Source organism: Dasypus novemcinctus, chromosome 26, assembly GCF_030445035.2.
Source record: "Dasypus novemcinctus isolate mDasNov1 chromosome 26, mDasNov1.1.hap2, whole genome shotgun sequence".
NCBI classification, from domain to species: Eukaryota; Metazoa; Chordata; class Mammalia; order Cingulata; family Dasypodidae; genus Dasypus; species Dasypus novemcinctus.
Window position 1 is genome coordinate 47,291,444 of NC_080698.1, and position 25,908 is coordinate 47,317,351.

General features: G+C 45.1%; 1 protein-coding gene across 4 annotated transcripts in view; it reads right to left on the reverse strand.

Annotated features, from left to right (window-relative positions):
* Nucleotides 1-25,908, reverse strand: part of SRGAP3 (SLIT-ROBO Rho GTPase activating protein 3) — a 260,329-nt gene that overhangs the window by 128,143 nt on the left and 106,278 nt on the right. For all 4 annotated transcript variants that reach the window (XM_058288699.2, XM_058288697.2, XM_058288696.2 and 1 more), the window contains exon 2: nucleotides 8,134-8,326. In XM_058288699.2, the coding sequence (XP_058144682.1) occupies nucleotides 8,134-8,326 (193 nt within the window). The remainder of the gene's footprint in view (nucleotides 1-8,133; nucleotides 8,327-25,908) is intronic.

The following is a 25,908-nucleotide window of genomic DNA, read 5'->3' on the forward strand; positions in this document are numbered from 1 at the left end:
CTGCCTGGAGAGGTAAGACAACATACCCAAAGCCATATAGCTATTAGCAGTTTTGCATTTTGGAGTCAAAGAAACCAAAATTAGAATCCTAGCTCTGTCACTTACCTGCTCTAGCTGTGGCCCTGTGGGAAAATCATTAAATTTCTTAAAACCTCAATTTTTCAACTAGATAGATGGAGATAGTACCTGGTCATGGAGATCACCAGGAAGGTTAAATGAAATTATGTATGTAAAATGTCTAGTAGAGCACTCAGCACGTGGGGATATGGATGTGGGGGGCATCTGAAATATTAAACAACCTACATAGCACAGGCACCGAACAATCAGAAAAGGGCCTGCTGGCACACTGTACAGGAAGATTGTCAGCTCTGGAAAGTATACAGCAGACGGAAGCTGCCTTTCCTAGTGTAACACTAGCCATGGTAACAGTCGTAGCTATGAATGGAGACAAGAGCCCACCTGGAGGGCTTCTCATGATCCCCACCTGATTCTGAGCAAGCCTTTTAATTTTGAATCTCTTGAGCATTAATATGCTCAATTTGCACACTACAAAAGTGCTTCTCTAGTTAGGACTAACCTGGAAAGCTAAGTGTAAATTATACCATATTTTTAGGGAAATGCTATATCTGTGAAAAACTATGTGGGGCTTTATCTCCAATAAGGGACATTCTCTTGGCAATCATATTAGTGACTCACTGGAATCTTCCCCCCTAACTGCTCAGTGAAGCTGAAAGATGCTCAAAAAGCTCTTTGGCATAGAATAAAGGCATTGTTCATTAACTAGCCAGGCACCTCCCATGTCTTTCCAGATTCTGATTCTCTCTAAACATTTTAAACATATTTGAATAGAACTCCTCGTTGCTTTTTTCACAGCTATCCAGCTAGCAGCAACCAGCACTTAAACCCTCTGGATATAGCATTTTTATCAGGTGCATTCCTGAAAGGTGAGGGGTATCAAAACCTGAATAAGTCATCAATAGCCAAAAAGTGGAAATCCACATGTCCACCCACAGATGAACGGATAAACAAAATGTGGATATCAGACTAGTGTTCAGCAATGAAAAGGAAGGAAGTTCTGACACATGTTACACTATGGACGAACCTTGCAGACATTATCTTGAGTGAAATAAGCCAGACACAAAAAGACATTATTGTAAGATCTCACTTACATGAGGTATCTAGACTAGACAAATTCATAGAGACAGAAAGTAGGTTAAAGATTACCAGGACTAGTGGGAAGGAAGAATGGGGAGTTACTGCTTACTGGGTAAAGAATTTCTGTTTGGAGTAATGAAAAGTTTTGGTAAAGATGTTGGTGATGATAGCACAACATTGTGAATGTGCTTTGATGCCACTGAATTGTATATTTAAAGAGTTAAAATGGCAAATTTGTTGGGGAGGTGGGGTTTTGTTGTCAAATAGCTTCCAGACAGAAGTCAGCAGGTGTATTTATGCAAAATTTATAATCTAGAAAGTCATCATAGTGAGGACTCTTAAGCTGGAATGGGTATCAGAATCCCCGGAGGGCTAAGAAATTCTGATCCAGCTGGTCTAGGTGAGGCCTCAGATTCAGCATTACTAACAAGTCAAGTGATATTGCTTCTGTTGGGGGTGTCCACACTTTGACAACCAGTGCCCTAGCCTTCTTTTGGTCCCCATTCCCCAGGCAAGGAGAACAGTGTACAGTCTACTCCTCTCCTCAACACTGCATCTGGTACCAGACAACACCAATGGATAACCTTTGGCCCAAATGGTGTCAGCAAGTCCCTTAGGCAGCCAGAAGACAAATGTGCCCCTACCTTCCCTCCCAGCCACCCAGAACAACTTTACTCACCACTCAACAATCATTCATTCATTCATTCACTCATTTATTCATCAAACATTTAGCATGTATCAACCATGCGCCAAACCTTGTGCCCCCAGGCCCACAGCCACAGTCCCTGTTGTGATGGTTAATTTTATGTGTCAACTTGGGCTAGGTTATGGTGTCCAGTTGTACGGTAAAACCCTGGCCTACATATTGCTGTGTATGTCTTTTGAAGATGCGATTAGCATCTATAATCCATTGACTTTAAGTAAGGAGATTACCCTCAGTAATATGAGTGGGCCTCATCCAATCTGTCAGAGGCCTTAAAGGCAAGAACTGGAGATTCCAAGAATCAGAAGAAATTCTGCCTGAAGACTTTACCCTATATTCTCTGTGAATCTCCGGCCTGCCAGTTTCTCTTACGAAGTTCAGACTTAATGATTTCAATATCATTCTTACCAGAATTTCCAGTCTGTCAAGCCACCCCAAAAAATTCAGACTTGTGCCATAATCATGTGAGCCAATCACTTAAATCTCTTAATATATACATTATACATATATATTAACATATGTATATACATATATCCTGTTGGTTCCATTTTTCTGGAGAATCCTGACTACTACTGCCATCTCAGAGCTTTTGGTCCAGTGGTTAGTCAAAAGGGGTTCATTCAAGCAAACAGGCAATTCCAACACAGGGTGAGAGCGGCTGCCTTCACTCCCCCTCCCCAAGCCCTTCCCATCTCAAGTCAGAAATGGGAGACATCCTTGATTTCTCTTTTTGCTTCAGTCCTACCTCCAAAAGAATTCCCATGTAGCTCAAATGGTTGAGCACCTGCTTCCCATGTGCAAGGTACCAGATTCAATCCCCGGTACCTCCTAAAAACAAACAAATGAAAAAACCAACTCTCATTGGGGAGTGGATGTAGCTCACTGGTTGAGAACATGCTTCCCATGTACAAGGTCCTGGGTTCAGTCCCCAGTACCTCCTAAAAAGAGAATTCCCAGCATCTGTTCATTTCTCCCCATCTGCTCTGCTACACCCAGACCTCCTATCTGGAGAACTACCTCCACTCCAGATCCATTCTTGCACCTTCCAATCCAGAAAACCTTTTAGAAATAATCAGATCATGCTCCTTGCTACTTAGGCTGCCACAGTGGCTTCCCCTTCCCTCATGCACTGGCCTCCCTTCCCCTTATACTAGTCTCATGGCTGCTGCTTCTCGTCTCCCAGGTCTCAACTGCAATGCCACTTCCTCCAGAAGCCTTCCCTGACTGCCAATCTAGCCCCTGGTGCGACGGCTTGCTCGGTCGGTAGAGGTGGGGTCTGGCTGCAGACGAGGGGTCGGTCCAGCTCTGGACGAGGGGTCGGTCCCGCTTGGGACGAGGGGTCGGTCCCACTTGGGACGAGGGGTCGGTCCGGCAGCAGACGAGGGATCGGTCTCACAAGGGGTTGCGCGGTTTGGCTGACGGGGTTGCCCGGCGAAGCCGGCGACGAAGGGGTCGCCCGGAGAAGCAGGCGACGAAGGGGTCGCCCGGAGAAGCAGGCGACAAACTGGGGACAAGGGAGGCCAAGCCCTTGTCGGGGGCTCTCAGGACTGGAGGGCGCACGGCAGAAGAACTACCGCGGAGACCAGGTAAACATGCAAGTCCACTTTACTGAGGGAGAGGCAACAGTTTTATAGGGGCTGGGGAAGGCTGATTGGTCGAAGCCACGCCCTGTTCTGATTGGTTGCCGGCGAAAGGTCAGTGGGCGGTACTGGACGGGGGAGGGGTGGTGGTTAGGGATTGGCTGTCACTGTTGCTGGGGGAAGGGGCAGGGTTTAGGGATTGGTGGCTGCTGTTGCTGGGGTGGAGGGCAGACTTGAGTTTCCCGCCCACGCCTGGCTGTTGCTGCTGTCGGGGGAAGGGAAAAGGGCGGGCTGGATTTTTCCGCCCACACCTGGCTGTTGCTGCTGTCGGGGGAGGGGAAAAGGGCGGGCTGGATTTTTCTGCCCTGCGCCTGCGCAGGGAGAAGGAAGAAGAAGGGTGCCGCCCCACAAGGCATCGGGTGGCGCCATCTGGGAGGAGGGGCGGCCGCGGAAGCATGGCTGCCGAGAAGGGGAGACCCGAGGGCACTCTGCGCCCATGCCGAGCTTCCTTCAGGGGTGGCGGTGAGTTCGACCAGCCACCCTATTATGGGGCAGCGGCTTGGCCTACCGCGGCCGCTCCCCCGCCAGGCCAGCAAACCACGCTTCAGCCCGAGGGGTGACCGCACCCTGGAAGCTGAGCTAGGGCTGGGATTGCTTCAGCCAACAGAATACAGGGGAGTGACGCTATGCCAGGTCCAGGACTGGCCTAGAAGAGGACTGCAGCTTTCAACTTGCTCTTGCAGAGCCCTGAGCTCCTGTCAGAAATTTGTCACCCAGGTGGAGAGGCCCTGACACTACGAGGCCAGGGAAGGAGCTCAGCTTTGTCCAGCCTTCCAGCTGTCCCCATCAAAGCACCAGGCATGTGAGTGAAGCTGTTTTGGAACATCCGGAGCAGACCAGCCACCACCTGATTATCGCCAAATGATCCTAATCATTGCTGCGTAAAGTAGAAAAATTGCCCAGCTGAGCCCTGACCAAATTCCTGACCCATAAAAGCAGGAGAAACATTAAGCTTTAGGGGTATTGCTGTCACGCAACAACAGATAGCCAGAACACTTAGCATTTTGTTTGTTTCCTTCATTGCAATCATTAGATTAAAGTTTGTCTTTCTTTTATACTTTATTTATTGCTCTCCTCCATGAGAGAGTAAATTCCACCCTGGCAGGAACCAAGTCTACCTCGTTCACCACTGTAAACATAGTGTCTGGCATGGAAGAAGTGCTCAATAAATATCGGTTGAATAAGCAAATAAATAAGTGCAGCGCATGGCCAGCACACAGAGGAGGGTGCCAGGCCAGAGTCAAGGACGTTTTCCTAAGAAAGATACACTTAAAGGCAGAGCCTGAAGGGCAAGTAGATGACACTGCTCAAAGAGCACAGTCACAGGGATTGTGTGCCTGCCCCAACCCCCAGGGACTCTGCAAGTCACAGTCTTGCCTCTCAAGAGAATGTGCAATACCTGAGAGCAGGGACTGTACCTCGTTCATCTTTTCCTCTTCAGCACTGAATGTGGTCGAAGAAAATAAGAGACCCTCAGTACGTGCATTCAAATAAAAGAGTGACTACGTGGCTTCTGGGGGAGAGAAACGGGAAGTCAGGAACCACAGATTTTCTAGCTCAATGTTTCCCTTAGTGAAATAAGCCCCTAGGCCTTCCTGGCTCTCAGTTTGCTTGAGATAAAACCATTGGCTCCCCAGCTACTTTCCTGAGTTAACCTAAGGATTACAGGAGAGCCAAGATGTCTTAATGCTTTGAAAATGTTTAGAATAGAAATATGTGATGTTAGAGTAGAAATATGTGATGATATTGTTCTCTAAATGTTCAAGCTGCCTCAGAGTCATCATTTGAACCTTTCTTTGAATAACGTGCCACATGGAACTCAGCCCAGGTGAGACTGGCCCTAAGCACAGCACCTCACGGGCAGCTGGACAGGGAACAGCTGGGGCCTCTTGGCTTGAGAGAGAAGTGGCCCCAAGAGCAAAAGGCACTGAACTCTGGGTCAAGAGACCTGAATTTCCCTCCCAACTCTGCCACTAGCTCACTGTGAAAGCTCAAGCAAAACAATTCCCTCTCTGACCCAAATCTTTCGGCCAGGATGGGCATTATGGATGAAGTAAATCCCTCCCTCCCTCCCTTTCTTCCTCTCTTTTGTGAACACCCCACTTCTACCCAGCCCTGGGCCCATTGCTGCAGGAATAAAATGATAAGACCTTACTCAGGCCCTGAGAGGCTATGTGGCCAATAGGTGGACACTCTTAAATGATGTCTCTGTAAGACAGCAGAATGAGGCTTGTCAGGACAGCCAGGACGAAGGACCCAAAGAGGTGGCCAGGGTCAGCACTGATTGGCCCTGGGTCAACGGGTGAATCCAGCCTGCCCCTAGGGACTCTCTGCTTCTAAAAGCTGCTCAGGGCTCTGCGTCACATTAGCATGGCGCAGACAGGCGTGTCCAGCTGCACTGGCCAGCTAGGGCCGACGTCCTAATTAGACTTTCATGGTGTGTCAGGCAGCCCGGTTGGCCCGATTGCCAGCTGCGGCTCCCGTTCCGTCTGGTGGCTTCGGTTAATGAACCCATGAGGGGCTGGCAGAGCTCATTACAGGCAATGTAAGGGGTCAGAGGACACCCCCACCTCCATCATGCTCTCCCAGTCCTCGGCCTACCCCTCTCCTCACATTTACACTGAGAATGGGAAGGGCATTAATTCCAAACCAAGAGGAAGGAGAGAGACAAGAGATGAGGCTTCAGCTCCACCACACACGGCAGCTGGGGGTGGCCCAAGACATGGACGGTTCTGGTGACAGCTCAACCAGAGATGTGGCTTTGTGTGTGTGTCTGTGTGTTCAGGCGAGTGTCCAAATATACTGCTCATAGTCCATGGCTGCTCTGGGGCTGAACCTAAGACCTTTCTTCTCTCAGGAGTGGCAGATGAGAGTGAAAAGTTCAAGTTCAAATCTATCTGTTCCTAATTATTCATCCATAGACGTATTTGACAAGTTCCTTTCTCAGAGCTTCAGGTCTTCATCTCTAAGATGGGGTAGTAATAGCCATCTGGCACCAAGTAAGTACTCAGTTAATGTGCTTAATAAATTATTATTGCTATTGTTATTATGAAAAAGGGTTTGAGAAATGATACTGATATGTGAGCAGCAATTGCTTCTGGGTGGTGGGACTATGACTTTTTTTTTTTCTCTTACTTTTCTGTATTTTCTAAATTATATATATTCCACTTTTTTTTTTTTTTTTTTAAGTACGGGGGGCCCAGGACCTCTTATGTGGGAAGCCAGCGGTCGACCACGGAGCCACATCAGCTTCACTGAATTGGCTTTTTCATTTGTTTTGCTTGTTGTTTGGTTTTTTGTTTTGTTTTTTCAGGAGGCACTGGGAACTGAGCCCAGGATCTCCCGTGTGAGGTGAGCCCTCAACCACTGCAGCCACCTCTGCTCCCTTTATTTTACTTTTATCATTTAAAACATACAACTTTTCTCAAAAAAAAAACCAGAAAAATGGTATCATGTGTACGAAGGGGTCTAAATAGTGCCTGGGAACAAATTATTAACACAACCTCCCTCCTGCAGTGAAAGTTTGAAGAAATAAGATTGAGAAGAAAAAGAAGTATGGTAATTTGCAAATGTATAATAATTGTTTGCCCTTTAACAAAGCAATTTCTTACAACCACATGTGAGGAGGAGGAGAAGGCCCATAACGGAGTGCTGAAATGCAGTGACACAGACTGCAGGAAGAGTTTAGGGGAGTGTAAAGGAAGACAGCTCCCTGGTGACAGTGGAATGCCAACAATTAGAGAAAACAGGATTAGACCCAGAAGACGGGGAGCAGGTCAGCAGGATGAAGCAAGTGCTGGTCTCCTGTAGTCGAGGGCCAGTGGCTGGAGAGATGAGCCAAGGAGGGGACAGCCCAGGAAGGACGGGTGAGGAGGGGCAGAGCTGGAGGGGGTGACTGCTGAGAGGAGCCCTGCGCGGGGAGCACAGCCCCGTGAGGCTCGCCGCCTCCTGACTGCACTTCAGCAGGCTGGACCCGCTGGGCAGACCTCAGCGTTTGTGGCTGGAGGAGTCAGAACCTGCCAAGTCAGTGCCTGAGCAGACGGAGCCAAGTGGAGCAGGCGGCAAGAGAAAGCCTCCATTACCTCAGAGCTTGGAGGGTGAGAAAGGAGGACACAGGAGGGCTCTGCCTGGGTACTGTGGGGTAAACAAGGCAAGGGGAGAGCCTGGGCACTGGTCCTCCAGGGTGGTAGGGCAAAGGAACGCTCTGCATTCAATTTCCATGAAGACTTTCTAAAGTCAGTGTGCTGAAGGAATTCAGAAGTGGTCTGGTTGACTCCCCAGGTAAAAGAGACCAGAATAGAGCCACGATGTCCCGAATGGGCACAAATGGAGGCCAGCTCAGTTCCTGGTGCTTGGGAGGATGACAATGACAAGGATGTACTGGGCACTTACAATAATACCTTTCCTGGATTATGCACCTATTCTCTACAGCAACCTTATGCCCAGAAACTGTTTCTCGCCTCCCTTTCCACGTGAGGAAGACTGAGAGCTTGGAGGTGTCAGCCACGTGCAGACCCAGTGCCTTAGAGGCCTGCCATCTGCTTCCAGTGAGTCTTGCCTCCTTTCTTTGTCACCACCTGCCCATCCACTCCAGCACTGCCGCCCATCTCCCCAGACCCCCTGGCCCCTTCTCACTTGAACTGATGCTCCCGGGAGCTGCGGATTTTGGAAGAGAAGCGCTCGGCCAGCTTCTCCAGGCTGCGGGAGTACTCGAGCTCTATCTCAGCCTTCCTGCGGAAAAACTCCTGGAGGTCCTGAAGCAGCTGCAGCCGCGACTCGGATTGCTGCTCCAGGCATTTGAACTGCTCCACCAGCTGCGTGCGGATCTCTGTGGACAGAGGCAAGGAGTGGAACAGCATTAAGCTGGTGAAGGGGACAGCAGTGGGACCCGCCCAGCTGATCCATCGCCGCCAGCCTTGGCACTGCAATTCCCATTGCCCCTCTCCAGCCCCCATGCCCATTCCCAGAACCTCTCAAGCCTTCTCGGAGACCAGACCTTGGTGGGGTCCTGGCACAAAGACTTGGCACATACCAGCTTCTGCCACACCGTCTAACCCAGTATTTCCCAAATTTGACTCATTGCCTGCTGCCACTGCAACTTTTGCCACAGTCACATACCACCAGTATTATTATTTCTCTCATATGATCTAGTAAACTGACTCACTTTCCTTACTGAAATGAACTGACTTAAAAGGAAAGTTTTATATCACTACAGTAAGAGGAAGACTAGGACCACTTGCAACTCAGGTAAATAAAAAATTAATTAGATAAAAACAAAAATTTTGTAAAATTCTATTTAGGGACGATTGCTTCCCAAAGGCCTAAACCTAATCTACTCACTTTTTTTTTTTTAATCAACAAAAGGAAAATGGTTGAGTGAGAGGTATTACAGACTTCTCCCACATGTAATCAGGACTGGTAGAGGGCTGAGAAGGGATACTTTCCCCTCATGTATTTCCGTGTTATTAAATGCCTTATCTGTGTTCCACTTGAAATTTACCTTGAATCCCATGTATAAATATTTCAGGCGCTATTAGAGGATTGTAGCCCACACTTCAAGAAATATTAATTGAGCAAACCCAATCTGTACAAGTTCAAAAGTTGAGGGTTAGTGTTAAAAATTACAGATATCCCAATAACCCCAAACCATCTCCTTTTCAAGTCCTCATTGTTGTCACTGTTGCCCACCCCGCCACACACGCGCATTCACTCCTTCTGGCCATCCCACAACCTGCTCACCAGATCAGTCTCCCCAGAAGCACTCTGCTCACACCACCTCCTTGCTCAAAGACATTCGACAGCTCCCCTCTGCCCGAGTATTAAGTCCAACTCCTGAGCACTGACTCCAAGGCCATCCACCATCCACTTCTCAGTTAACTCTCCAAACCATCTGAACTCGTCCTTGAAATGGCAGATCCCACCTGCACAACCGTGCACCCTGTCTGAAATGGTAGCCAGTATCATCTTAGCATTCTTTGCAGAAGAGGTCTTCAAACTGGGGTAGACCTATCTTGGGGATTCATGAAGACTTTCCAAGGAGTGTGCAGGCTGGGGAGAGGGACAAGAGAAGCAACTTCTGGATCCTCAGCTTCAATTCACTGTCATTCTTAAAACTGCTCTGCCTAAGGAAGTTCCTCAGTCTACACAGGCATGACCCGCCCTCTTTCCCACATCCCTCTTCACAAGGGTCCTTTTCCTCTTCACATAACACCAACTTCTCACTCATCCAGAATCAATGGTCAAAACATCTGGGTACCAAAAAAATAAAAAGACAATTTAAAATGTTGGTGCTAGCAAACCTTCCTTTAATCAAGGGACCATAAACTCTTGGTACTCAAAGTATGGTCTATAGACCAGGAGTTTATTGGAAGTACAAAATCTCACACCCAGCCCAGACCTTCTGAATCAGAATCTGCATGTTAAACAAGATTCTCAGTGGTTGTTAGACACCTTAAATTTTGAGAAACACTGCTCTCAACCACCCATTCCATCTCATAATGAAAAGCGCTTCCCATAGAATTTCACTTTTTATGTTTAATAATTACTTATCAAATTTGTAAACTACTAATGTTATTTGATGAATTGTACATTAGTGGTAACTGTAATGACAAATCAATTCCAAAGAAAAAGATACCTAAAATTTTATAGCCAAAGGATACTTTTAAATGTCTATTTCATTTAACATATATATTTTGGGTAAAAAGAAGTTTATTGATAGAGTAGTCAATTAAAAAGGCATAAAAATATATTAAGATAATATTCTGTTAAAGAAGTAGGATGGAAATATGAGTTCAAAGAGGCAAAGAAAGAAATTATATAAAATTCCAGTACTTGTTTCAGTAATTTTAATGGATGGTGGTAGATACCAAAGTACTGTGGTATTTATCTTATGATCCATCAATTTCATTCATAGGTACATACTCAAAAGAAATCAGTGTTTAGATCTACCAAACATACATAAGAATACTCATAGTAACTTTACAGTTAAATTAGAAAAAATCCAAAATATCCATTATGATTAGAAGTGATTTTTAATATGAGATAACCATTCAATGGAATACTATACAGCAACAGAAAAGAATTAACTATTGCTATCTGTAGCAACATGCTTGGCTCTCACAGACCTAATGTTTATTGAAAGAAGCCAGAACAAATGAAATGGATGCGAAACTAATTTGTGGTAACAGAGGTCAGAGAAGTTATTGTATCTGGGTGTGGGTATTGACTGAGAGGGGTACAAGGATGCCTTCTGGGGTGATAGAGATGTTCCACACCTTGACCTGGGTGGTAGGTACACTGGAAAAAATTAATTGAGCTGCACACTTACAATCAGTGCATTCTACTGTACATGTGATGTTTCAACAAAAAAGGGACTAAAAAGTTGAAGTGGTGCTTCAATAAAAAAAGGAAAATTTTAAAATGCTGGTTTTTATATATCTAATAAAAATGGTATAATTTTATTTTAGAATGTCAATATTGTCAATATGGTGGAAGTCATGTCCTTTGTAACTACTGAAAATTATAATGAAACATTTTAGGTGTCAAGATAAAATGTGTGAGGAAGAAGAGATTCCCCCCTCTCTCCAAAAAATCATTTAGAGGATAGGGGAGCAAAAAAACCTTGGAAACCACGTCTTTAAAGCCCATGTCAGGCTCTGCTCCTCCCAGGAAATCCTAGACCATCCAGCCCTTGGGGACCCCTCCTCAGAACTTGCCTGGTACTGGCAGCTGATCTCAGGCTGCCTCATGGGTTTTGTTTTTGTTTGTTCATTTTAACTTTTTCATTTATGCTTTTCATATCAGCCTTATTCCTCAAATGAAACTTAGGCTCTGAAGGTGGATTCCCCTGAACATACAATGGGCCATCAGCTTAACAGTGTCTGTACAGTAAGTTAGTATTTACCAAGTGCTTTTCCCCAAGCACATTAAGTGCTGTGATCGTGGAGCCTCACCCAACACCCAACACACACACACACACACGTGACATGGATATTATTTTATTATCCATTTTTACAGCTGAAGAAAGCATGCCTCTGTGTAAACCAAGATTAGATGCCTAATGGCCTATAGCAAACTACACAGATGTGCCTATTGGGTGTTCTATCTGTTGTACTTTCGAGATGCCACCACTCTGACAAGACTAAACCCTGCCATATCAAGCACGGGCACAGAGAGCAGACAACTGGGGGGGGGGGGGGGGGAGCGGAGAAATAAAATTAAAAATAAAATAAAATAAATCTTAAAAAAAAAAAAAAGCTCTCCAAAGACTTTTCAGATTATTTCTAGACCATCCACTCCTTGGGACTCCTAAAAATCTTTTTTTTCTTTTTCTTTTTTGTTGTTGTTTTTTTCTCTCTAATAATCTTAATAACCATCGCCAGCAATTACGGAACACTGGGTACCTGTTCTTTAGACAGTCATCTCACATAATCTGTACAACCCCCCCTAAAGTGCGTGCTACTAGTGTTCTCCCACTTTTTTCCCTTAGATTTCGAAGCAGAGGCTCAGAGGGAAGTGACTTGCCTGTGGTCGTATACACAGCAACACTAGGAGTCAAAGCCATATCCCTTGCCCAATGGGGCTACTATAGAATTTCCTGGCCTGCATTTTGTTTATTAACCTCATTTTCCATATTTTTTAAAATGTTTTTAATCCATCTGCATACAACCTCTTGTATCCTTTTTGGAATAAGATGGTTGTCTAAACAGATAAATAAATGCCATGGCCACTGCCTTCATTCATTACAGGGCATAATGAGGAGCCAATGTTCTCATATTTTAGAGGAAAAGTTCATAAATCACACTGTGGTGACAGGAGAAGATTTGGAAGGAGCAGAAAAAGCCTCCCCTAATTCACACAGCCAGCTGCTGGAGTCTTCCAGGCCGGCTGTTGTACGGAACCCTCTAGCTATTTGGAGGGCTCTGAGTCAAGTCTTCCTAACAGGAAATGGCCCGGGCAGGAGCGCTGGCTGCAGCCTGCCCAGGCTCTGGAATCCTGGGAGGATTTGATTACCCATCTCGTTATTTCTAATGCCCTTCCAAGTGCTTCTTGGAGCCAGCATAGATTTGTCTTTTCTCCTTGAAGATTTCAAAGGAAGAGAAAAAAATAAAACAAAATAGAGTTACTACCAAGGCATAGGCTTTATTCAGCACCATCCCGCATCGCGCCACACCTCCCCACCCACCCCCTCCCCCCGCGCCAGCAGGAGGCCCAGGAGGTGGTTCCAGCCACAGCTCAGCCTCGTGTAGCAGAAAAATGAAAAGGAGGCAGGGCAGGGAAGGGGAGAGTCTGCAGGGCTTTGATCTAGAGTTGAAGATGACCACACTTATCACTCCTGCAGCCTCCCGGTTTTACAGGCATGGGCAGGGGCCCCAGAGAAGGGGCAGATCCCCATCTCCCGAAGCCCAACTCTCACCGGTCACTCTCCTGAGCTAAATTCTCCGTGGCTGTCCAGGGCTTATAGAATCAAGTCAAACTCCTCTAATATTCAAGGCCTAAGAATCGACAGCCTGTCCCCCCATCTCCCACAAGGCCCCCAGCTTCTCGCTAAGCAGTAGTTGCCCCAAAGAGCACTGTGCATGTTCCGGTAATGTCATCCACAGCAATACCCAGGGCAACCTACCTTACAGGAGGGCAAGGCTCCTCTGCAATCGGGAATTCTATTTTTAAACAGGTAATACAGGAATTTTTGTATAAGATACAAAAGGTACAATGGGTATACAGAGAAAAGTCTTTCTCTCACCCTTGTCTACCAGTCATCTACCTACCCCTCTATCAAGGCAACTAAGTTACCAAGTTGGCAGATCCATATAAATTCTTCCAAAAATGTCATTCTCATATGTATATATATATACACACACACACATAAATATATGTAATATTATTTCTCCTAATTTTATACAGATTATAGGACACCATTCATAGCATTCTGTACCTTACCTTTTTCTTTTAATAATACATTGTAGAGATCAGTCCATATCATTATATATAGAACTTTCTAATTCTTTTTACAGCACTGTAGAATTCCACTGTAAAAATTTTCACCTGTCCCCTTCGATGCACATTTTGGTTGTTTGTAATCTTTTACTGTCATCCACAATGCTGGACTGAACAAGCTTTATTTCGTATATGTGTGGGAATATCCACATGGTAAATTCTTAGAAGTGGAAGTGCCATATCAAAAGACATTTGTGTTAGGATTTTGAGATTGCTAAATTTCCCTCCTCTGAAATTATAGCAATTTATACCACCACCAGAAATTTGTGAGAGGGTCATAGGCTTTTTAAAAAACAGACATGCCGGGATTTGCTTCAAAATAACCTTGGGTAGGGGAAAGGAGAGTGGATAGGGCTATAGGTAAAACAAGGTAGGTCTTGAGTTAATTGGGGAAGTTGACTTTTAGTGATGGATGTGGGGAAGTGGGTTGTTATACTGTTTTCTCTACTTTTGAAATGTTTAAAACTTTCCATAATAAAAAGAAACAAAGGAGGGGAACAGACAAAGCCAGAAATTTGATGCAAAGCCTGCAGCTCTGGTTAACAGGTCTGCACTGTCAGGAATGCCAACAACTTGCCCCCAGAGGCCCCTGCCCCCAGCCTGCAGGTGGCTCTCCTGGGTTATAAAGAGATTACCAAAGCATTACCAAAGAGCTCTTTTAAATACAGCTTCCCAGGTCCTACCCCAATTCACACTGTTAGCCCCTGTCCTGAAATCTAGAAACTTTTCTAACGCCTACTGGGATCATGGGTCCCACTTTTACACTGAATTAGCACTGAAAATCAAGAGCCAGGGAGCTTTTGGCCTGTGCTCCACAGAGGCAGCTGCTCTATCCTCCCCAGTGTAACTTTTCAAGAGCTTACAAGGCAGATGCCCTGTATGGTGTGTTCCAGTTGGCAGTGCTTCATCAAATCTAGTTGTCACGACATCCTATCAAGGTTAGTACTATATGTGTTCCTATTATATAGATGAAGCAACCAAGACTCAGGGAGGGAAAGTGATTTACCTCGGACCATCCAGAAAGTGGCAGAGTCAGGATTCAAACCCACAGTAACAGGCAGAGAGTAACCAAGATCCCCAATCCCCCAGGCCAAGGTGCTTTCACTGAGGAGTCCATCAACTCCCCTTTCAGGAACTTTGTCCCCGCTCCAGTTCCTGTCCCCACCATGTACTCCATCTGTCACCAAGGTACCCTCCTCACAGGGCCTGGAATTGGCTGTCGTCCTGTACATACCAGGGCACCGCTGACCTTGACCGCAGGCCCACACCCATTGTGGAAGGAAACCTCGGCTTTGGGGCACAGTGTAGCAGGCTCTGGGGTTAAACTGCCCAGATGGTTCAAATCCTCGGTGACATTCTGCAAATATCTTCAGTTTCCTGGGATTAGGTTTTTTCAGTAAAAATGAGGAAAATAATAATCTCTACCTTGTAGGGTTGTTATGAGAAGTGATAACTGCAGAAAAAGCTCTTAGCACAGTGCTTCACATATATTAGCACTGCACTGCCCAATACAGTAGCCGCCACATATGGCTACTTAAATTTTAATTAAAATAAAAACCCTTTCCTCAGTCATGCTTGCCACATTTCAGCTCAGTGACACATGTGCTGCACCAAGGAACTGAGTCTACAGCTGTGGCATGAGAGTCCCATTCACCAGCCGTGTGGGATCGAAGCCCCCTCTCAATTGAGAGGTAGAGAAGGCATCACCACCCCAGGGTCCTCAGGATGGAGGAATAAAATATGGACTAGAGTGGACTTACTGGTATTCTACTATTGAATTATTGTGACTCTAGCAATGGAAGAAATTATTTCATGGGTGTGGAGACAGTAGCCACTGGAGTTGCTGAAGACAGGGAAAGGGAAAAGAGGTGTGATATGGGGTATTTTCAGGACTTGGAATTGTCCTGAATGATATTGCAGGGACAGATACAGAATGGACTGGGAGAGAGTGTAAACTACAATGTAAACTATAATCCATGCTGTCTAACAGTGCTCCAAAATGTATTCAACAAATGCAATGAATGTATCACACTAATGAAAGAAGTTGCTAATGTGGGAAAAGTGGGGAGTGTGGGAAGTAGGGCATATGGGAAGCTCCTATATTTTTTAACGTAAAATTTTGTGTGATCTATGTATCTTTTACAAATAAATAAAAATACGTATTTTTTTAAATGGCACATTTGGTGAGGGACTACCATATTAACACAAAATATTTTCAACATTGAAGAAACGTCTTTTGGACAGTGCTGCATTAGAGGCTTAATGAAGATTAGCTATGATTATCGTTTATTATTAATTTCTGTGGCTATTTCTTATCTCCCAAAGAGGAAAATAAGGTCTTGAAAGGCAGGATGGCATCCATGTTTTATTACTCAGAATTTGCACACATCACCTCCAACAAAGCAATGCAATGGGGTCTGTGAATGATGGAAACTCCCTCCCCTTGCCCGCAACCAACACCCAACACCCTACAGGTGCTTGTCTTCCAGCTCCAGCCTCAGGCAAGGCAGCGTGGCAAGGGGGATAGACCCTGCAGAGCCTGGACTCTGAAGCCACAGTCCCAAGGCTGAATATCGTCTCTGCCATGTATGTACTCATCGTGAAGCCTTAGGCAGGCAAGTCACTATTTTCTCTGAGCCGTTTTCCCATTTGTAAAAGGCATTTTTACATTTCCCATTTGTAAAAATTCTTACCCTGCAGGGCTGCTGCAAGGCAAGACTAGGACCAATGCCTAGAAGGTGCCAGGCACATAACAGATCTTCCCCAAACAGCTTCCATGCAGACGTGGCACGGTGCAGTGGGAGGGGCTCGGGTTCACAGGCTTAGGGCAGCCCGGCTCCAAACCTGGTTTTCTCCACGTGGAGGAAGTCGCCTCAGCTCCCTGAGCCTGTTTGCTTGTGTGTAAAACAGAATAATGCCTTCCTCCTGGGGTTGAGGAAAGGATAAGAGATAACTTACCCATAGAAAGTGCCTCCCATTGCGCCTGACGCTAGGAGGTATGCAGTAAATGCCAACACTGCACCTGTCACGCTGGGCACTGAGCTGGGTGTTTCCCAGGCCCCACCTTGTGCCTTCCATCCCACCCTGGCAGGGAGGAATGTAGTACCCTATGAAGCACATCTGCCCCTCTCCTTCCCAGCCTCCCTGCAAGCCTGGGCCCACACTTCATCCCTTCTCCAGGTCTTTTCACAAAAGGCTCCAGAGGCTCTGGCGCCGGGTCCTCATGCCCCTCTTCTCACAGCCTCCCACACGGGAGGAGACGGCTTTGCGTGGGGGCCCCGTGGTCCCCCGAGGGCACCCAGGCTCTGCGCTGCCCTGAGGGCACCAGCTGCCAGGCCAGACACAGCACTGTAGGCTGTTTCCCTGGCAACCAAGGCCAGGGGAGGGAGAAGGGAGAGGGAGAGGGAGGTGGGGAGGAGCCTGGCGGGCTCTCCACATCCTGGTGCGTCCAGATTTCCTCTTTGCAGAAGCTAGCCACTCCTGACGCCTTCTATTTTCTCCCTCCTTCTTCCTCATTCAGCCGGGCTGTTCCTGGCAGTGATCCCTACCAATGACATTAGTCTGTCCTTTATTAACCTTTATCAAGCCCATTATTCTCCAGCTTCTCTTCCGACCACAGAAGAGAGCAGGAGCAGGTGGGCATTATACCACTTTACAGATTAGGAAACTGAGACCCAAGAGAAAGGAAAGAGCTTGTCTGAACAATAGGATTCAAATTCAGGCCTGCCTGACTCCAGAGTCGACTGGAATGGAAAGGTTTCTCAAATCTCTCCACCAGCTCAGCCCTGCTGAATCCAATGCTGGGTGTTAGAATGATAAGAGACAGGTGTGGGATGCAACTTTTCAAATTCAGAGCCTGACCTGACACTCCCTTGCTGATGACCTTCGGCAAATCAGTTACCTTCTCTGGGCCTTGACTTCCCCATCTGCCAAATGGAAGGAACGACAGCAGACATTTATGGAGCTGAGCGCCTCCCTTGACCCATCTCACTGAGGCCATGCTTCAGCTTTAGGAGGTTGCTACTAGTGTTATCCCATTTCGCAGAGAGGAGACTGAAGCGCAGAGAGGTGAAGGCATTTGCCTAATTTAACCTAGATAACAAGGAGTCTTTCAGCTCCAAAACTTATGCCACTTGCCAGGATGCTTCTGATCACTTGCCTTATGTATTATACCAAGTCAGCCAAGATTTTACACTCTTTAGCAATCTCACAGTTATTCAGGTTGGCAAAGGCCAGGCTTAGCACGGATAATCAGAGTACACCAATTCCTGAGGATTCACTAAATCAAATGCTATTAATTTCAGGTTTGGGGTGAGGTTAGGAGGCACATATGCTCGGAAGGAGCTGGGTGAAATGAGCATATCTCCTCCACTTCTTACCACCCACCCCAGAAAGGAAGCCCAATATATGAGGTGGGGGTTTGAAAAAATGAGAGTTATTTAATAATGGTAATGGTGATGCTATCTGTGAACCAGGAAAATCTTCCTTCACATAAGAGGAAATGACATGGTCCCAAACACTCTAGAGCAATAGCCTTGAATATAAATCCCTGAGTGAAGATAGGGGAGACAGGAGACTCCCACTTCCCACTAGGGTCCAAAAGCAGAGACACCATTCTGCAGCCACTGGCCACCCCTACCCAGATTGCTAAACCAGTTACCCAGGGCGGGAGTGAGAAGCGGCGCTGATGACAGAGGGGATTTCCGCATAGTATGTGTGCCGCGTGCAAATAACAGCCATTCCCTCCCCTGACAGACAGACGTTGACCCCACACCTTCCGTGTGTTCAGTGGAACTTCAGAATGTGGCCCCACCTCCTGCTACCAGAGAAGCTGAGCTAAAGCGGGCCATGATCAATTTGAACACGAGATTAATATTCACGGCTTTGCTGCCCAATGGTCCCCCAAGGATCAGATGCATTTAAATGCAAAGAGATCAGACTTTATTAATGCAAACTTTCCAGCTGAGTCCTCTGATTGAGGATGCTTCTCTAGTTTTTCAGTCATTCCCTTCTCCCAGACCAAAGACAGAAGTCAGAGCCTTTGAAACACTTAGAAACATCTTCACAAAGTGCACTCTCTAAAATATCTGTCCCGTATTATTTAATGTATTTCTTTAAATCATCTCACATTTTATGTGAAATGCCTTATAGTACTACCATGAACAGAAAAGCCCAAATCACTTGCCATTAATAGAAGGTAACTGTAAAAATACAGTGAACACAAAATAATGCTATTAAATTCTACCTAGATTTCTGTAGCCTGAGACCTACTTTCTTTTTTATAAAGGGAGTTAACGTATTAGAGAAATTGTTGAAGAGACACTAGCACCAAACTGCGATTTTCTACTTAAGGCAATCAGAAGGGATGAAGGATGATTATAAAGGAAATAGCTGTTTATTTCTATGAGCCAGCGTTATTTAGTTCTGTCTCTGTGAACCACCTAAAATCATACCATCAGTAGTGCTCATCCTTCACTTCAGGCAACAGTGACTGATTCAACCCCTCAACTCACAAAAGGGAAACTGAGAACTAGAGAGCAGCACCCCAACATGGCAGCAGAACCTGGGTCTCCCAGCAGCTTGGCCAGTGCTCAGCTCTTTTGACCACAGTTTTGCCCTGTTGTCAGGAAGGCAGCTAGCACAGCACAAGCTCTGGCACCAAGTTGGTGCCTCAGAAATATCTTTAAGTAATAAGTTAAGCAGTAAAATAAAATGATGCATGGGGAAGCTGAGTAATGGCCTCCCAAAAGATAATCCCAGGAACCTATGAATTTTTCTTTATATGGCATAAAAGGACTTTGAAGATGTGATTAAATTAAAGATCTTGAGATGGGGGGATTATTCTGCATTTTCCAAACATACCCTAAATGCAATCACCAGTGTCCCTAGAAGAGGAAGGAAAGAGATTTGACACAGAAGAAGAGAAGGCAAAGTGACCATAGAGGCAGAGATTGGAATGATGGAGCCACAAGCCAAGGATGCTGGCAGAGCCAAAGAAGAGATTCTCTCTTCGAGTCTCTGGAGGGAAGTGTGGCCCTGCCAACACCTTAATTTCAGTCTACTGACAGTTCAGATTTTTGGCCTCCAGAACTGAAAGAAAATAAGTGTGTATTGTTTTAACCCACCAAGTGTGTGGCAATTTATTACAGCAGCTATAGGAAACATGTGCTGTACATTATACCACTCTGGAAGCTCTAAAGAGTTATATAACATGGTTCAGTAAGTGAGTGGTACAGAGAGTAAGATGACCAGAAGAGGATGGAACCATGGAGTACAGGAGGTCCAGTGAAGGGAGAGAAGTGAAATAGGATTTGCAGAATCTGGACCAGCAGAGAGCAGGAGAGAAGCATTCAACCATATATCCTGCAAGATTTTACTGAGCACCTACTTTGTCTGCGTGAGGAGGCAAGAGGAGCTGATACAGAGCTATGTATACAATAGAATCCCTACCCTCAGGTAACTCCCAATGTATTAGGAAGATGAGGCATACTCAGGCAGAAAAAAATTAGTAAAATAAGATGAAATAATTCCCCTTCTCATGTAAGAATCATACACAAAAAATGTCTGTGAAAGGGTGTTTATTACAGCATTGTTTATAAATGTGAAAACTTGGATACAATGTAACTATACAGCAACAGGAGACTGGTCACCTATTCCTAGCACATCATGAAATTAACTATTATGGATGGAGTTTAAAAATCGTGTTGTATAAGATAAGTTATGACTTGGGAAAATGACCATAATACACTGTTAAATGACAAAAGTAGTTTACAAAAATAGGATACATAGTTTGGCCCTCCCAAAAAGTGGTAATATCTACCTCTACACAGAGAAAACACTGAAGAGTGTACGCCAAATGTTAATTGTGGTTATCACTAGGTGGTGGGATTACAGATTTATATGAGTAAATATTTAAGGAGCACCAATGTGCTAAATCAGGTGTTGGCAAAATTTTCCTATAAATGGCCAGAGTATAAATATAAATAGGGTTTCAGGCCGTACAGTCTCAGTTACAATGACTCATCTCTGCCTTTGTACCACAAAAGCAGCCATGGACAATACGGAAATGAATGGGCATGGCTCTGTTCTAATAAAACTTTATTTACCAAACAGGCAATGGAGAGACTTGGCCTAGAAGTTCTAGCTTGCTGAGTCTCATACAAAGCTCTTTGCTTTTCTATATTTTCCAAACCCTTCTCCAATTTGGAGGGGGAAACAGTAAAAAAACAAAACAAACAAGCAAAAAAAAACTCAGTATCATTTGGTCCTTTAAGGGCCATAGTGGGACTGGGGCGACAACCTCAAATATCCCTGGAGGGCAGGCAAGTAACAAAAATGTGACTAAGGACCTAGTATAAAACAGTACAAAGAGCACAAGATCTAAAAAAATAGATTTAAATTCACTTTTTAATTTTAATATCTGCTAAACAAAATTGATCTGTAAGCCTCCAGCTTATGACGCTGGAAAACCATCCCAGCAAATACCAATTTAGCTAGTGCTGGCTCTTCTGGATTCACACCCAGAGCAGGTCAGCTCCCACTCTGCCACAGCTGTCTCCACCCTGACCCCATTAACTCCTGCTGAAATGCCCAGCCCAGGCCAGAGGTGCTAATCTTTACCGAGAAGGTGCCTCCGGCCATTTGTGCATTTACCTGACAGTAATAGGATGCAGGATGAATTTCCTTGACCTTTTGATGAGAATGCCACATGGAAAGGTACCCAAGGCCACCCTGAAGTCCAAATAGTTTATGCACATCGCAGCTAATTGATTTTCGAAAAAGAGAGAGTCTGATTTTTTGCCTTTTTTTTTTTTTAACCTTTGTAAAACCGCAAAGATTTGCCAAAGGAAATCTCTCTGTTCCACAACAGAGGTAGAAGTTAAATTTTCAGAGACGTTGGTGAGCATGGTCTGGTTATTTGAATGAGTTTCACTTTTATGGTGCACTTCCAACAAGTTCTTACAATCATCGCTCTCAGTTCTTGTCCATCAGTGAACCTTCAAGATAAACTCTTCTGAAGTCCCTCTCTGCCCTTGAGGATAGAGTGAGTGCAACAAGACATTAGAAAAGAAATCTGCATAAGTACCTTCTCAAATGCTAAGTTTAGCAAACCTATAGGAAAAGTCTCAGAAGAAAATACAAAATCATTATAGCTGCCTGATGGCTTAATAACCAGCTACAAACTGAGAGCAGGTAACACTGTTATATGCGCATGCTGTGGTTTGGTAAGGCTATTTCAAACTTAAACATGGACCTGAAAAAATAAATTCTGGGTAAATTCCAGCCCTGCCTCAAGGCATGAACTTCATCTGTTTCCTAGTCTGTAAACTGGGATTAATGATACCTACCTCAGAATTGTGTTCAAAGCAAAGTAGGCAGTATGCATTCAGGAAAGAGTTCTGTACACAATAAAAAGTTATACAAATGGGTATGTCATCTTCCTTGTGTGATTATTACCACTTTATAAGACTCCACTACCTGTAAATTATTACAAAATTTTTCTTGCACATTCACTGCAGTGTTGACACGAGCAACCAAAGAGGAAAAGGTATGGCTCCCTTAGCATAAGCATCTCCCAATGTTGTACCAAATTTCAATGGTCAGACTGGAATCCAATCATTCACACTTAGGATCAGAGAGAGCACCACTCCCCCAACAGAGATCTACTTGTCCTTTCAATGCAGTGTGGAACTCTTCTGCCAAGCTCACATTTCATGTCTTGGGTCCTATTACCAAAGAGGAAAAGCATCTCACATTTATTAGCTCGCCCCTGGCAGCATAGTGAGTGTAGTGGATTCTTTCTGTTCCCTGGTGGAGAGTCCTTCTCGGCGAGACTGGGCCAGCAGCTCCCTACTCTGGGTTGGTTGGTCAAGGGACTGCTTTTGGGGTCTACTATATGAACCAAGGTCTGGGCCTCAAGATCTGCAGTTTCAGCATTAAGAACCTACTGGATGTCTACAAAATAGGCAATTTCTTAGTCAGAAACACTTTTGTGTCCCATTTTGGTATAAATCAGATTGTACGCTCAATAGTCCCATAGGAATCACCTCCCAACCAACCTGCCCACCACCTGCAGCCAATCAGATGATCGGATAGAAATGAACCCCAAACCCTAGTCCTTTCCTTTCCTCTTCCCTTGACCTCTAGTAATTTCTCCCCAACCCTGAAGTGGGTGGCCCAGTGCAGTCTTCTCTGGCAAGCACACAACACTAACAGATCCTCACTACTGCAGCACTGCCTGCTCCCTTCTCTTTGATGCACATTCCCCCTTCTGAATGAGGGATGGCGTGCTGGGTTGGCTTATGCCGAAGTGAATGGCTAAAACGCCATCTAATTTTGCATTCCAATTTCCAGGACCAAGTATTTTAGTTCCTAAAAGCACTTCATAATAGGGAATATATAAGATATCAATAAGGAATATATCAGAGGCACGATTGCCAGCAATACTGATTTCTTTTCACTGTCTAAGTTCAACAGGTCAAAGAGCACTATGCAAAACCAGGATCCCTTACAAAGCTCATGCCTAATGGATCAAAAGCACCTGATAAGAAGAAAGGAGGTTTGGCCCAGGTCCTACTTCTAGAAATTCTACGAACTCTAGAAATCAATGATTCCAGCATTTCCCCCCATTGAGTTCTGAGATCTTCTGTGCCTGTGGGATGCTCTTCCCCATTACCACCCCAAAACTCTTCCCTTCCACCTCCAAAATACCTTATCTGAGGAAGCAGCACCTCTAGTCTCCTATTTCCTTGAGCTAGAAAGTGGCAGTCTTCTTTACCTCTCCCTTCTCCCCACTCCTCTATGCAATCCATCACCAAGCCCTATCCATTCTAATTGCCGCAATATTTCTCACATTTGTCAATTTCTCTCCATTCCATGACCACCATTTTAGTTAATGTCTCTGAACCAGGCCCCACATCACTTTTTCCTCCTCCTGATATTTCCAAATGGATTCTTTCTCACTAAATAAAAATTTAACTCATGGCACCACCAGCAGGTCCCTATCTTACCCCCTCTACACCTCCAGCTTAAAATCCTTCAATGGATTGTCATTGCTTTAGGATAGACAAAAACCTCAGCATGCTTTTAGAGCCTTACTGAGGCTTAAGGCCTGAGGCTCCATGGCGTCACCGTGTTCCACCTCCCCCCTTGCTCACTAACTTTCAGCCCTTTGGGACATACCAAGCTCTTCCCCACCTCAGGGCCTTTGCACTTTCTATTTCTTCTGCTTGCACTTTCTCTTCTCTGCTTCTCTGCCTCTCCCCCTCTCCTGTCTAATCCTACTTCTCAAGTCTCAGTTGTAAAAACTTTGGTTTGGAGAGATTACCTCATGGTGTTGATAAGAGCATGAAGTGAGATTTTTCATGCCAAGTGCTTGACACAGTGCCTGAGTATTCAGTAAATGTCACATATGCATCATAAATGTTTAAATCTGAAAATTCATTCTAATTCATGTCTACATATTTTTTCTTTCTCCTCTAAATTAAGAGTTCCTCAAGCTGTAGAAAGTTTCCCAGAATGCTCAGAAGGGCGACAAAAATCTCATAGATACTGTCCTCTCTCGCCATCTTATATAAGCTTTTGTGTTTTACTTGCAAACTCAAAATCTCCCTTCCAGAATGAACGATGGACTAGAGTAGACTTATTGATATTCTAGTATAAACTTATTATGATTCTAGCAATAGAAGAACTTTTATCATTGATGTGGAGGCAGTGGCCACTTCTGAGAGGAGGGAGAGGGAAAAAGAGGTATAATATGGGGACATTTTCAGGACTTGGGAATTGTCCTGAATGACACTGCAATGACAGATACAAGCCATTATATATTTGGTCATAACTTGCAAAATTGTGAGGGAGAGAGTGTTAACTACAATGTAAACTATAATCCATGCTTACTGGCAATGCTCCAAAATGTGGTCATCAATTGTAACAAATGTACCATACTAATGAAGGATATTTTTAATGTGGAAAATGTGAGAGGGGTCCGGAGTGGGGCATATGGGAATCCCCTATACTTTTTTTTTTTATTATTGACTTCCCCTATACTTTTTATGTAACATTTATGTACATAAATGCATGTATCTTTTTAAAAATTTTAAAAAAAATTTTTAATTAAAAAAAAAAAAAACTCCCTCCTGAGAATAGGAAAACCCAATTCCTATCTAACTTCCTGTTTCTACACTCAATCATTCATTCACACATTCACTCAGTATTTGTTCATATCTGCCAGGCTCTGTGCTAGGACAGGAGGAACAACCATGGGAATGACAGAGGATGTGCCCCTGAGGATCCAGCAGGGACTAACAAAGACAGAAGTAAACATGAAAGTGCTTATAGGAATATCAAGAAGGAAGCAGGAACTCTGCAGGAGAGATGGTGTGAGCCAAAGGGATCAAAGAAGGCTTCACGCAGCATCGGAGCCTGACCTAGCAGGATGAAGAGGAGCTCACCAGGTGAGGTGAGAGCCAAGGGGCAGGAGGGCAGGCCATGGAATAGCAAGAGTGGGCCAGGGCCTGGAGAGTGGAAGGTCTGGCAGTGCACAGTATGGTCAGGGGCTGGCAAAGGGGTTAGCATGGCTAGAAGTTAGGAGGTAGGAGGTCAGGCAGGAAGGGTTCTTCAAAGCCAGACAGAGAAAGGCCTTGAAGGCCACATTAAGGGACTTAGACTTTACCCCACAGTCGACGTTACAGAAAACCTGGTGGCACATGGGGTGGGGGACAGGTGGATTGTCAGTGGAGGAGACTGGAGGTAAGGAGACCAGTTAGGAGCCTACTGCAAATCCACAGCCTCAACCGAGAGGTATTTATTAAGTTCCTCCTAAAGAGTAGTCATTCAATAAGTTGACTGACAAATCCTGGCTTACTAACTTTTAAAAGCATTCCCACGCATTCAGGGCCACAAGGCCCATCTTGAATCCTAAGTTTCCAACAGAAGAAGTCACACATATCATTTCCTTTACAGTATCCAGTTTAGAGTCCTGCTCCACCAGTTGTCGGTGGTAATAATGGCAGTGATGTCATGCTGTTGCTGCAGCTGATTCAACAGCAGGGAGTTTCTAGCCCAAACTTAGAATAGAGGTGCAGGGCAGGCAGCTCCAGCATCTATTTGTATAACTGATTTCATAAACCTACAAATAGAAGTCTGGGAGAAGAGGACCAGAAAAGTCTAGTGAAGAGGTAACTTATCTAAGTAAAATATAAATGGTTTGTCTGTTTGTTTGTTTGTTTACAATTACTCCTCTCCTGGTAGACTCCTACTCCCATGTCAATGCCCCATTCAGGTATCTCAGGGCACAGCGAGATGCCATGTCAGAGCTTGAAAGAGTTGGAAGGCAGGGCTTCTTCTGCACTTTGGCTTATAACAAGGATGGCTCTGGGGCAACCCAGACTGAAGGGCTCACGGTGGCACCTGAGG